General features: G+C 36.8%; 1 protein-coding gene across 2 annotated transcripts in view; it reads left to right on the forward strand.

The window, feature by feature from the left end:
- LOC123563957 (eukaryotic translation initiation factor 3 subunit B-like) overlaps positions 1-14,062 on the forward strand; it is a 53,117-nt gene extending 39,055 nt beyond the window's left edge. For both annotated transcript variants that reach the window (XM_045357151.2, XM_045357152.2), the window contains 4 exons: positions 1,726-1,851; positions 7,941-8,018; positions 8,533-8,641; positions 13,350-14,062. In XM_045357151.2, coding sequence (XP_045213086.2) covers positions 1,726-1,851; positions 7,941-8,018; positions 8,533-8,641; positions 13,350-13,453 — 417 coding nt within the window. In that variant the 3' untranslated portion in view covers positions 13,454-14,062. The remainder of the gene's footprint in view (positions 1-1,725; positions 1,852-7,940; positions 8,019-8,532; positions 8,642-13,349) is intronic.
- The last annotated feature ends 214 nt before the right edge of the window (positions 14,063-14,276 follow it).

Here is a 14,276-nt window from a genome sequence, read left to right on the forward strand (position 1 = left end):
ATAAAGTTACCTTGATTTTCTAGTGCTTCACGAATTATGCGTACAGAATAAATTGTGTAGAAAACGTTCGTCATTTCACTCTACATAAAATGGCTAAAATGGCTATGAACACGTTTTTAACTGTAACGAACCTTTGGAGAATAACGAGAAAGCAATATCTATTCTAAAACACAATGGACTGACGGTGAGACAGGCATATGTTGCTTAAACATTTGGTATACTTCATAATAAAATAAATGATTGATAATTAAGAAAAAACTAACAAGAAAAACATAAAAGCAACTTTTTTCCAAATCAAGGAAAGCAAATGTAACTGGTCTTTCACATAAAATATACCTTGCCTATCACTGGTTTCGAACTTACATCGCCTGCGTGACAAGTAGCCAACACATCCACTGAGCCATACCTTACTTTAGAGTTTCTCATACGATAAGGAAATATTTCTATCTATTATAAGTATACATCCGTTTGGGGATATACCGTGGTTATTTATAGTTTGTTGACAAAATGACGTCACTGTCAAAAATTGTCGGTGGATTAGTATATTTCAACATTTTGAAAGACTTAGAAAAATAAATGTATGAGTTAAGGATTATGAACACCAAAGAGTCTTTACAGTTAGACTGTTTCTGAGCACAGTTTCATGTGAAGTAAGGTACTAATTCAACCTTTTTTGCCTGTTTGCATCTTTAAAAAAAATCAAAAAGAGAATTTAAAGTTTTGGAAAAGTTAAAGTAGTTTGACTTGTTCTGTGATGCTTAAAGTAGAGTCTCTGAAAGTAACGCAAAGTACTTTATGGAGATAGACTGTTTCTGAGCACTGATAGAGTTTAAGGTTCTCTAAGAGTTTAGTGGCTCCAGTATGGTTGGGCAAAAATACTTTAGGAAAGCTTTTTGAGCTTTAAAATGCAACCCTCATACATAAAGATAATTTACTTTGTTAATGACATTGTATATAAACGATTAAGAGATACTCGATTGAGTGTGATGAATGGCCGTTGTTGTCCTGATCAGTGTAATGATGTAAATAACTGGCTAGAGTTTCTGAATGTAGTGTTGGAAAACCACTACAGCATGAGACAAAACCTGTTCTTTTTATCTGAACACTGAAAATCCGTGCATGTGATTTCACAGTGGTGTGGGAGACAATGATTTACTCCTGTGTGTTCGTGTGTCTGTCTGTCGCAAAGCTTGTCTGCACTCTAAGTCGAACATTTCTCATCCGATCTTCACAAACTTGAACAGAATGTGTTTGCCAATAAGTGCTTGGCCAAGTTCGATAACTAGCCAAATCGGCCATGGCACTTCAGAATTATGGCTCTTGAATTACCAAAAAACGCTGAGATTTCTTGCACACTTTTGACCTCAAAAGGACGCCTATGTTACTTTTAAAAGTAGTATATGGGTCATTTTGGTGTCAAAAAAGGCGCATGCGCATGTGCTCTATATAAATAGTATATAAAGACTGACTTACTATTTAGATGATTAGGCAGTTGTGGGAGACATGCGCTTTTCTGAAAAGCATCTCTGTTTCTGGTATGATTTCTGCTTTGTACAGGTTGACAGCAGTTAATTCTGGTATGATTTCTGCTTTGTATAGATTGATATTGGTTAATTCTGGTATGATTTCTGCTTTGTATAGATAGACATTAGTTAATTCTGGTATGATTTCTGTTTTGTATAGATAGACATTGGTTAATTCTGCTATGATTTCTGCTTTGTACAGGTTGACAATGGTTATTGGTTATGGTCGTTCCAAGGTCGTCTTTTACAGAAGCAACAGCTTGACAGGTTTTGTCAGTTACTATGGCGACCAAGGCCACCAACACTGCTATCAGTTGAGGAAATCAAGGTTAGTGTTTTCAAGATTTTAAATACTGTTGTGATAGTGGTATTGTATTGTGGTGTTAAAACAAACTGAAGTCTGCAACAGAGAAACTGCTTAAGAATTGATCAGTATGAATTATGTCTCCCCTAGTTTTTGCCCTGTCTGTCCGTCCATCCGCCTGTCACACTATGCCCTAGAACCTTCAGATTTCATAGGGTGGCAGGGCTTATGGAGTAGACGACCCCTATTGTTTTTGGGGTCACTCCAGGAATATAAACTAGCTATTTTTATTTGGGGCCCAGACTGACAAAAATAAATGTTTAACATTAGGTATATGGGCATTTTCTCAAACAATTTAGGGGCCCAGCCCAAAATCTAGGTGCCATGGGGTACTGGGCCCCTGCTAATTTATATCCCTGCACTCCATCAAAGGTCAAGGTCACAGGGGCCTGAACATGGAAAACCATTTCCGATCAATAACTTGAGAACCACTTGACCCAGAATGTTGAAACTTCATAGGATGATTGGTCATGCAGAGTAGATGACCCCTGTTGACTTTGGGGTCACTCTGTTAAAGGTCAAGGTCACAGGGGCCTGAACATGGAAATCCATTTCCGGTCAGTAACTTGAGAACCACTTGAAACTTCATAGGATGATTGGACATGCAGAGTAGATGACCCCTATTGATTTTGGGGTCACTCTATTAAAGGTAAAGGTCGCAGTGAACAGAACATGGAAATCCATTTCCGGTCAGTAACTTGAGAACCATTTGACCTAGAACCTTCAAATTTCATAGGGTGATAAAACTTACAGAGTAGATGACCCCTATTGTATATGGGGTCACTCTATCAAGGTCACAGGGGCCTGAACATAGAAAACTCTTTTCAATCAATAATTTGAGAACCACTTGACCCAGAATGTTTAAACTTAATAGGATGATTGAACATGCAGAGTATAAAATCAGGGTCACTTGATCAAAGGTCAAGGTCACAGGGGCCTGAACTTGGATAACTGTTTCCAATTCATAACTTGAGAACCACTAGGCCTAGAATGTTGAAACTTAGTGGGATGATTGGACATGCCAAGTAGATGATTCCTACTGCAGCCAACCATCAGTGTCGCTTTGACTTTTGCTCCTGTCCCCTATTGACTTCCTGCCTATACAACTATGCATTGGGGAAGACATACTCTTTTCTACAAAAGCATCTTCTTGTTTATCATCTAGAATGAAAATACTTCATACTTCATTTACTGTTATGTAAATAAATCTTGTGCGTGATGTTAAGGTTTAGGAGTATATCACCAAAACACAGAAATATTTTATAAACAAATAACATCGTTACCAATATTTTTACTTAACCATTACATGTTCTGCCGTACTGTCCCGTACTGAAAATATTCTGAAAAAGTTGTCCCCCTTTGAAAATGAATGCCATTTGTAAAGAAATAAAAATAAACAATTGCTGAAAACTGTGTTCCGCTTAATTATGTGAAATTTCAACACTCGCATGCGATTGCAAATGAATCAAAACTAACATGTGTAACAGTTCTTTGAAAATGGTGACTTTTTGAAGGCGTTTGACTGTCCGAAAGTGCGTCCCATTTAGGCAGTCTTTTTTTTCGGAATTCAGTGTTTATATTAGTATACTGACACTTGTTTTGTTGTTTTTGTAATGATAGCGTGTATATTACTTATATTACTCTACAAAACAAGTGTCAGTATACTGATATAAGTATTGAATTCCGAAAAAAGAACTGTTTAAACAGGCCCCACTTCCAGACAGTCAAGCGCTTTTAAAATCTCACCATTTTCAAGGAACTGTTACACATGTTTGTTTTAATGCATTTGTAATAGCGTGCGAGTGTTGAAATTTCACATAACAAGGTGGAACAAAGTTTTCAGCGATTGTTTATTTTTATTTCTTTACAAATGGCATTCATTTTCAAAGGGGGACAACTTTTTCAGAATATTTTCAGTACGGGACAGTACGGCAGAACATGTAATGGTTAAGTAAAATATTGGTAACGATGTTATTCGTTTATAAAATATTTCTATGTTTTGGTGATATACTCCTAAACCTTAAAATAAACTCTGACAGAAACCGCTGTTTGAGGATAGATTTCCACTGAGCTCAAGATTTATAATTTAATAACAATTCATGAGAGCAATATAATTTTACGGCATATTATCTACACAGAGTTTATGTGTCCATAATCTTTAAATGTCCTCAAATTTTAACAACAAATTTGTTTCCTCATGTCTTGTGAAATGATTTGGAAATTATCTTGCTAAAACACATACTTCGTGGTGCGAAAAATGGCTGAAAATATTCTCTGTTCATATCTAGTGTTATGATGTTTAAAACAAACTAGAGTCGCTGACAGTGTATTGTGCTGTTTGAGGATGAATTTTAACTGAACACATGCACTTATTTAGACCATCTAGGGTATCTGCATGTGCCATACAGGAAATTTTGTTGTCATATTATAATCAAATAATGAAGTTAAGTTGATCCAAACAACTGAGGAGAAACATACTGGATGTGAACTTTACTCTCCTGTTACCCAGGCTGTTGACTCGTGTTTGTTCCCCACCCCCCTCCCGCCCTTTTATGAGTGGTGGGGGCATATAGCATAATAGATTTGGTCTCGTCCCTCCGAAAAAAAGCTTGTGACGTGCCTAGCTCAAAAAAGTATTTGATATAAATTGATGAAAACTTGCGTGAGTCTTTATCATGATATAAACTTGCACACCTATTTTTCGTCTGTCTCCACCCCCAATTTTTAAAGTTACAGCTCCTGAAATAGTCAAAAATGCACATTTTCAGCTAATGACATACCTAGCTCAAAAAGTATTTGATGTAAATTCATAAAACCTTGCATGAGTCTTTATCATGATGTGACCTTGCACAGTTTGCATTCTTGAGAATCTTAGTGCTTATTACAGAGTTGTGGCCCTTGAAATAGCCAGAATAGTGGATTTTTTGTTTGTGATGCTCATAGCTCAAAAAGTATATGGCCTAGAATAATGAATCCTTTATATATAAATGTTTGTTGAGGCTATACCAGCTTAAGACTGCAAACATTTGAATTATTGCCCCTTATTTGTGACCTATGTACCAGTTGGGGCACACCCTGTGTCCTACAGACACATTCTAGTTTACGTCTGGCTCCGCCCCCCTATTTCCAAAGTTACCCCCTTAAGACTGCAAACATTTGAATTATTGCCCCCTATTATTAGCTCACCAGAGCCAACCGTATGGCGTCCGTTGTCCGTAAACTTTTACTTTAAACGACATCTTCTCATAAACCGCTAGGCCAATTTCATCCAAACTTCACAGGAATGTTCCTTGAGTGAAGCTCTACAAAATTGTTTCAAAGAATTGAATTCCATGCAGAACTCTGGTTGCCATGGCAACCAAAAAAGGAAAAATTTTAAAAATCTTCTCAAAAACCAGAAGCCTAGAGCTTAGATATTTGGTGTGAAGCATTGCCGAGTGGACCTCTACCAAGTTTGTTCAAATCATGACCCCGGGGTCAAAATTGACCCCACCTTAGGGGTCACTTGATTTTACGTAGGAAAATCTTAAAATCTTCTCAAAAACCAGAAGCCCTAGAGCTTAGTTATTTGACATGTAGCATTGCCTAATCGACCTCTACTAAAGTTGTTCAAATCATGACCCCGGGGTCAAAATTGACCCCACCCCAGGGGTCACTTGATTTTACATAGGAAAATCTTAAAAAATCTTCTTCTCAAAAACCAGAAGGCCTAGAGCTTAGTTATTTGACATGTAGCATTGCCTAATCGACCTCTACTAAAGTTGTTCAAATCATGACCCCGGGGTCAAAATTGACCCCGCCCTAGGGGTCACTTGATTTTACATTGATTTCTATAGGAAAATCTTCAAAAAAAATAAACCAGAAGGCCTAGAGCTTAGATATTTGACATGTAGCATTGCCTAGTGGACCTCTACAAAATTCGTTCAAATCATGACCCCCAGGGTCAAAATTGACCCCGCCCCAGGGGTCACTTGATTTTATATAGGAAAATCTTCAAAAAATTTCTAAAAATAAACCAGAAGGCCTAGATCTTAGATATTTGACATGTAGCATTGCCTAATAGACTTCTACAAAATTTATTCAAATCGTGACCCAGTCCCATGGGGTTACTTGATTGTACATAGAAAAATCTTCAAAATTTTTTAAAAATAAACCAGAAGGCCTAGAGCTTAGGTATTTGACATGTAGCATTGCCTAGTGGACCTCTACAAAATTTGTTCAAATCATGACCCCCGGGGTCAAAATTGACCCCGCCCCAGGGGTTACTTGATTTTATATAGGAAAATCTTCAAAAATTTTCTTAAAATAAACCAGAAGGCCTAGATCTTAGATATTTGATATGTAACATTGCCTAGTAGACTTCTACAAACTTTGTTCAAATCATGACCCCCGGGGTAAAATTGGCCCTGCCCCAGGGGTTACTTGATTGTACATTGGAAAATCTTACAAAAAAAATTCTAAAAATCATCAGTTTGAGATTTGAAACATGTAGCTCATATTACTCGGGTGAGCAATCCAGGGTCAGCATGACCCTCTTGTTAATAAATCTACCGGTTTAGGTCTTATCTAGACCTTCATCAGGATTCATTTGTGATGATGTTTAAACAAACTAGAGTCTCTGACAGTACATAGTACTGTTTGAGGATAGATTTGAACTGAACAAAATCCAGTTACTAATTTTATAAACTAATTAATATTGTTCTCTAAACAGTTGTCCCGGCTATTCAGTGGATGTGTAATGATGTTAAAACAAACTAGAGTCTCTGACAATATTAAGCACTGTTTGAGGATAGATTTACAATGAATACGGAAACTGAAGTTTGATAACCTGAGATTGGAATTGTCAGGCTTGCTATTCTGATATTAAATATGCTGTGAGGTTAAAGTAAACTGACAGTCTCTGACTGTATGTCATACTGTTTGAGGATAGACAATTGCAGATATAAATGTACATTCATGAAAGTTTTTTCCCCAAGAAAAGAGATGTGTTTCTTTGCAGAAGAAGGAACCAGGTTGATAATAGTCTGCATTATCTCTTTAGAATAGATATGAAATAGAATCATCTTCAAAGCCTCATAGTTCTTTGTTATATCAATAGCGTAAGATTTCCAAATCGAAAAGTTGATTTCAAGTGTTTGATTTCTACTTGAGACTTGATCTTTTAAGGTTTCTGTGATGATGTTAAAACAAACTAGAGTCTCTGACAGTAAAAGAGACTGTTTGAGGATAGATTTAAACTGAACAAGGAACCTTAATTGCAATTATAAGACCTTATTGATTAGTAATGCACAAAGTTTTTTTATCTAAAAGGAAGTACCAACAGGTTCTCAATTTTGGCTTCAGCATGAAAATGAGAAGTTCCATTTTTGTTAAAAGAATTTCCTGCCTTTTATTATGCTTTTCAGAATTGCAGAAGCCAGCCCGCTTAGCTCAGTACGAAGAGCGTCGGTCTACGGATTGCGGGGTCACGAGTTCGATCCTCGGGCAGGGCGTATGTTCTCTGTGACTATTTGATAAACGACATTGTGTCTGAAATCATTAGTCCCCCACCTCTGATTCATGTGGGGAAGTTGGCAGTTACTTGCAGAGAACAGGTTTGTACTGGTACAGAATCCAGGAACACTGGCTAGGTTAACTGCCCGCCGTTACATGACTGAAATACTGTTGAAAAACGGCGTTAAACCCAAAACAAAAGACAAGTTCAAGTTGATATTGGTAAAATTTTGCGGATGTCATGGATGAGCGAGATTGTTAGACAAGATATATGCAGTATGATGATGATGTACATGTTGCTGACAGTATATGTTACATTGCTGGCTGATACAGCTAACTATCATATTCTGTTTCATCTGAAAGTCTGCAGAAATCTGTTCATGCTGATTTGTTGGTCTGTGATTACTGAACATGCTTCCCGTGTTGTGTTTGCAAAATGCTATTTAAAACCTAAGAATTTGGTGTTCCGCCTTTGAATTACTGTTGAAAGTATTTGAAACTGATTGCTGTGAATTACTTGCAAGGAAGCAAGAGTGTTTGACTTTCTTTGTACACTTCAGGAGATTAAGAAAAATCTGAAAAAGTATTCTCAAAGATTTGAGGCACAGGACAGGCTCCGACAGTCTACTGTATCCACTGTAAGTATATATTTCCTCTTCATACTCACAGTAAATTGTTGCCCTGGACTGGCCCAGACAGTCTCCTGTATCCAGTGTATGTATCTATTTTCTCTTCATGCTCACAGTAAAATTGTGGCCCTAGACCAGCCCAGACAGTCTAAAGTACACTACTGTATCCACTGTATGTATAATTTTCATGCTCACAGTAGATCATTTGAGTCATAGGCAGTTGAATGTATCCACTGTAGGTATATTCCTAATATATGCTTACAGTAGAATGAGGGCAAGACTGTATCAACTGTAAATCAGTATTTTCTCCTATACCACTGTTACCCTGTTGAATATCAAGTACTTAAATGTTGAGTGGTATGTTCAGCATGTTATTAACTAGGAATAGGTGACTGTAATTTTAATTATCAGTTACTCAAAGTATCTAAATTTAGAGAAATATACTACACTAAGATTAATAATGTAATAGGCAAATTCTGTTATTCTGCATATATCAAAGTTTTCTTATATACCTGTTTTATAGGAAATACTTGAGAAGAGACGTCAGTTGATGCTGGACTATGAGAGATACCGTCAACAGATGGAGGATGAATTCCTTAGTGGTAAACAACGTAGAATTGCTCTCAGAGATGGTGAGTATACATTATCTAAAAATATTGATATATTTCCTGGTACATAATTATACTTCAGTTAGACATGCAGTCATAGTACAAATTGTCTTGATCTTTTAATTAATGAGGTGTATGTAAAAATCTTGATTAATTAAAAGAATGTAGTAAAAGAAAAGATTCTGTTACCCTCTGAATCCCCGCCCTTTAGGAAAGAACAGTTACCATCAGTGTTATGATGTAAATCTTAGGCTAGAGTTTCTGACAGTTCAGCAGGTAAAGTTGCACTGGATGAGACAAACTGTTCATTACTATTCTGAACACTGCACTGTTGTATTAAAATAGTGGTGGTGCAATGTGACATTTGAGTTTCATTGCTGTAAGGCCACTTGTTAAGAAATCCCCAATTCTTATGTTAGTTTATGTTTTCCTATGGCCAACTTGTCACTTGAAAAGAAAATAGACTGGTTTGCTAGTAGTATTTTTATCCCTTGATTTAATTATATTGGCATCTCGTGTTCCTCTTCAGAATAACTTGATAAACAAAGCAATCACAATTTTACTGCTGATTCACATATTGCCTGTTCTTCTTTCATTGTCATGCATATCACTGTAGGGGTACTAGCAACAGATATTTGCACTCATTCATTCTTGCTTGTCATGTAGGGATTCTCCCACAGTTATATAAATTATATTTTTGGGTTACATTAATCTAGAATATAGCTATTTTGAGTTGCTTTGATACTACTGAAAAAGTTCTGATGCAGATGTGTGTGAATTGAAGGTCCAAATTATGAGGTAAATCTTAGGCTATAGTTTCTGACAGTTAACCCTTACCATGCTGGACATGATTGGTTTTGCCTTTGCGACCAGTGTAGATCATGATCAGCCTGCACATCCAGCAGTCTGATCATGATCTGCATTGTTCGCTATTCATTCAGTATCTTTTTGGTAAAATTGGAAGACGGACAAGTTCATTATAGAAATTTAGCAGGGTAAGGGTTAAACAGGCTATATTGAACTGGATGCTACAGACTGGTCATTATTCTAAGCACTGAAATGTGGTATTGAAATTGTTGTATTGACCATAGAGCAGAGAGTACGAAGTTGAATTATCTATGATAAAAGCCATACTGTGGGTTTGTGTTTGTACATTGGTTTTACACGGTATCTGATCCTCCCAATCTGCAAAGGGGCATCTGAGAAATCTGGGGAAATATCCTTGTATTATAAGAGATTGTATGTGGAGTGTCTGGCTACCAAAATGGGGAAAGCTTCAGACTGGAATCGAACATTTTAAGTTGTAAGCCCTTGGTTTGGGTATGTTGTTCATGTTAATTTGAGTTTTATTTATAGTTAGTTATTGTTGGTTATGGGCAGAGATCTGGAATTGTGCGGATTGTTGAAAATCTGCTAGATAAAGTTACATTTAGTCGGATATTTTTGAAGACTGATTAAAATCATACATTTGTGTAAAGTTTTACTGTAAAATGAAAACAGGAACTGAAAACCAAAACTTAAATACCTCACAAATTCTGTTTCAGTAGAAATGTCTAACATTTTTTTGGGTGGAATGGATTTGGTAATATACTTATGTTCAGACTAAAAATAAAATCAGTGTTATGATGTAAATCTTAGGCTAGAGTTTCTGACAGTTCAGCAGGTAAAGTTGCACTGGATGAGACAAACTGTTCATTACTATTCTGAACACTGAACTGTTTTATTAAAATTGTGGTCATGCAAAGTGATGTTTGAGTTTCATTGCTTTTGTAGCAGTGTGTATATAATGTATATAATTAGTCTATGATATCGATTGTCCCATTAGCTCAGTTGGTAGAGCATCTGACTTGCAAGCAGAAGGTCGCAGGTTCGAGTCCTGTATCGGGCTGCACATTTTTCCGCTCCTATTACATTGGGCCGTGAGTGTCGTGGCTAGCCTTGGAATCCTAGAGCTAGGATGAAGCAATGGCTAGGTTAGTCAAAAGAATCTGAGTTTGTCTTTGAAAAAAAGGAGAGAGGAATGTAGCAGTGTGTATATAATGTATATAATTAGTCTATGATATCGATTGTCCGATTAGCTCAGTTGGTAGAGCATCTGACTTGCAAGCAGAAGGTTGCAGGTTCGAGTCCTGTATCGGGCTGCACATTTTTCCGCTCCTATTACACTTTCATTAAAATCTACATTGTAGAAAAATTTCTATTCGCAAAACTGTTCTGAAATTTGGGATTTTCCCATAGACTCCCATTATAAAAAATTGTGAGGTCCAAATTTTTCAGATCAATCTGGCAAAAAATCAAGTACACAAACCTATCTTTTTTATTTGCTGAGCTAAATGCCTCACAAATTGTGTTTCAGTAGAAATATGTTTTACAATTTTGTCAGGTGGAATGGATTTCGTAATCTAGTAGTGTTCAGTGTTATGATGTAAATCTTAGGCTAGAGTTTCTGACAGTTCAGCAGGTAAAGTTGGACTGACTGAGACAAACTGTTCATTATTTTTCTGAATACTGAACTTTTATATTTAAGTATTATAATGAAAGCCTAAGTTAAAATGGTTGTGATTGCATATGTTTAGCTCTAGAAAAGTATTCTGTATTGTAGGATAGGCAGCATTTCTGACTTTTCTGTTGAAATTTCGGTAATGCCAATGTTATTATGCTTACGAAAAGTTACCCTACACAGTTAGTATGGTAAATGATGAATTTTCAGAAATTCATCTACCTATAATAAATAATCTAGAAAGACCCGTGTTCATATTGGTGTATTTCATCAACATGGACATCCACTTGCTGGGAATTTCGTCACCTTCAACTACTATTTTTGGATTTTGCCCCTTCTTTTGACTTATTAGTCCCCTACTGGTTGAAAACCAGTTTCGGGGACTATAGGAATGCGCTTTTCCGTCCGTCCGTCCGTCCGTCTGTCCGTCCGTCCGTCCGTCCGCAATTTCGTGTCCGGTCCATAACTCTGTCATCCATGAAGGGATTTTAATATTACTTGGCACAAATGTTCCCCATGATGAGACGACGTGTCATGCGCAAAACCCGGACCCCTAGCTCAAAGGTCAAGGTCACAATTTGAGGTCAAAGGTCAACAGGGCTTTTTTCCTGTCCGGTCCATAACTCTCCCATCCATGAAGGGATTTTAATATTACTTGGCATAAATGTTCCCCATGATGAGACGACGTGTCATGCGCAAAACCCGGACCCCTAGCTCAAAGGTCAAGGTCACAGTTGGAGGTCAAAGGTCAACAGGGCTTTTTTCCTGTCCGGTCCATAACTCTCCCATCCATGAAGAGATTTTAATATTACTTGGCACAAATGTTCCCCATGAGAAGACGACGTGTCATGCGCAAAACCTAGACACCTAGCTTAAAGGTCAAGGTCACAATTTGAGGTCAAAGGTCAACAAGGCTTTTTTCCTGTCCGGTCCATAACTCTCCCATCTATGAAGGGATTTTAATATTACTTGGCACAAATGTACCTCATAATAAGACGATGTGTCATGCACAACTTTCAAACCCCTAGCTCAAAGGTCAAGGTCACACTTAGCAGTCGAATGTTAACATAGCATGAACAGGGTCTGTTTCGTGTCCGGTCCATAACTCTGACATTCATTAAGGAATTTTAATATCACTTAGCACAAGTGTTCCCCATGATGAGATGACGTGTCGTGCGCAAATCCCAGACCCCTAGCTCAAAGGTCAAGGTCACAATTGGGGTCAAAGGTCAATAAGGTTTTTTTCCCTGTCCGATCCAGAACTCTGTCATCCATCAAGGGATTACAATATTACTTGGCATAAATGTTTCCCATGATGAGACGACGTGTCATGCGCAACACCCAGTACCCTAGCTTAAAGGTCAAGGTCACACTTTGAGATCAAAGGTCAAGAGGATTTTTTTCCTGTCCGGTCTATAACTTAGATATCAGTTGGCACAAATATTCCCCTGGATGAGACAACATGTCATGTGCAAGAACCAGGTCCCTAGTTCTAAGGTCAAGGTCATATTTAGAGGTCAAAGGTCAAATTCAAGAATGACTTTGTACGGAACATTTCTTCTTCATGCATGGAGGGATTTTGATGTAACTTGGACCAAATGTTCACCACCATGAGGCACCCTTGTTTTTAGAATTACGTCCCTTTGTTGTTACTATAAATAGATTTTATTGTAACTTTTATTACTGGCGGTAGAGAAAAATCGAGACCACTTTTCTGTGGTACAGCATGCATGTTACATCCAATTTTTAGGTGTATTTTGACCTATCTCTACCTGGTAAAGAGTTTCTTGTGGACTTATATTATATAGATTTTTTTTTTTTTTTTAAAGATTAATTTCCCTTTGTTGTTACTATAAATAACTTACATGATAACATTTTTATAATCAGCCAAAAAAATTCAATATGAAAACAACTATAGGTTTTTATATATATAAATTTTAATCCAAGTGTTTTGTTATAGCATATTGTATATATAGTACAATATTGTTTATACAACATTGACAGATATCAGTTCATTATGTTATACTGCAGTAGAGAAAATTAGGTGCCTTCCAGTAGGGGACTTTGTATTGCATGGCAATACTTCATTCACTTGTTTATATTATTCTGTCAAGCATTTTCAGGAGGCATGTGTCATACAATGTTGACATCATTTTTGTTTTTAAGAAATACAATTTGAAATTTAAACAGCTTAGGCAGTTTTGATCAAGCATTTTACGTTTTCTATTACAGGTGTTGACACAGACGAGCTGGATAACTTACCAGATGATGAGTATGATGAGGAAGTTGTTGAATTTCTGCTTAAAGTTGAAGAAATTATCTTGGACGAGGAGTAGGGGATACAATCACATTGTGTGTCACATTGGGAGGGACAGAATTCCCTCCCCTAGCCATTGTTGCCTCTTTTAGTTTTGAAATATATATTACAACTCTTTGGTAAAGAACATTATTCCAGCTTTGAAAAGCCAGCCGTCTTGAAAACTTGCCAAAGAGTTTGTGTATACCGAAAGAATTTGTTGATAAAAGAGGCACTGAAATTAGCAGAATATATATTTAAAAAAAGCTTTTTGTGGTAAATTGTATTTTTTTTCTTCTGAGTTTAGCTGTATAATATATTTATTGTTCTTATTTTATGTGGTACACCTCTTTGTTTTATAAATAATCTACAAGTGCTTTTAGTCTCCCTTTGTGTTGACAAGATACCTGTATGACATTATGTTGTGGAAATCAAAGACAACAGTGGAATCAAATATTGTGAATAGAATGATATATACAGTGCTAGTAATATCTATATATCCACCACCTCCTAGATGCAAGTATATTCCTCATTTTTCAGGACTTTTTCCTCTTCCTTTCCGATTATGTAATAACATTGCTAGGTATTTGTTTGGTATTTATTTTGGCTTAAAGTATAGGCATTTAATAAAAGGACATCTGAACATAAATGTTTTGTTTTTATTGTTGCATATAAGGGTATTGCAAAAAAAATGCTTTTATGCCCCCGGCATCTACTGATGCGGGAGGCATATAGTGATTGACCTGTCCGTCCGTACGAGGTTAACCAAATGGGACCGTTTCGTCTAGCATCAATACCCCTTACTAGAATGACTTGATACTAATGCAGATGTAACCTGTGACCATTCCTCATTTTCAGACATC

The sequence above is a fragment of the Mercenaria mercenaria genome, chromosome 2, assembly GCF_021730395.1.
Source record: "Mercenaria mercenaria strain notata chromosome 2, MADL_Memer_1, whole genome shotgun sequence".
Lineage (NCBI taxonomy): Eukaryota > Metazoa > Mollusca > Bivalvia > Venerida > Veneridae > Mercenaria > Mercenaria mercenaria.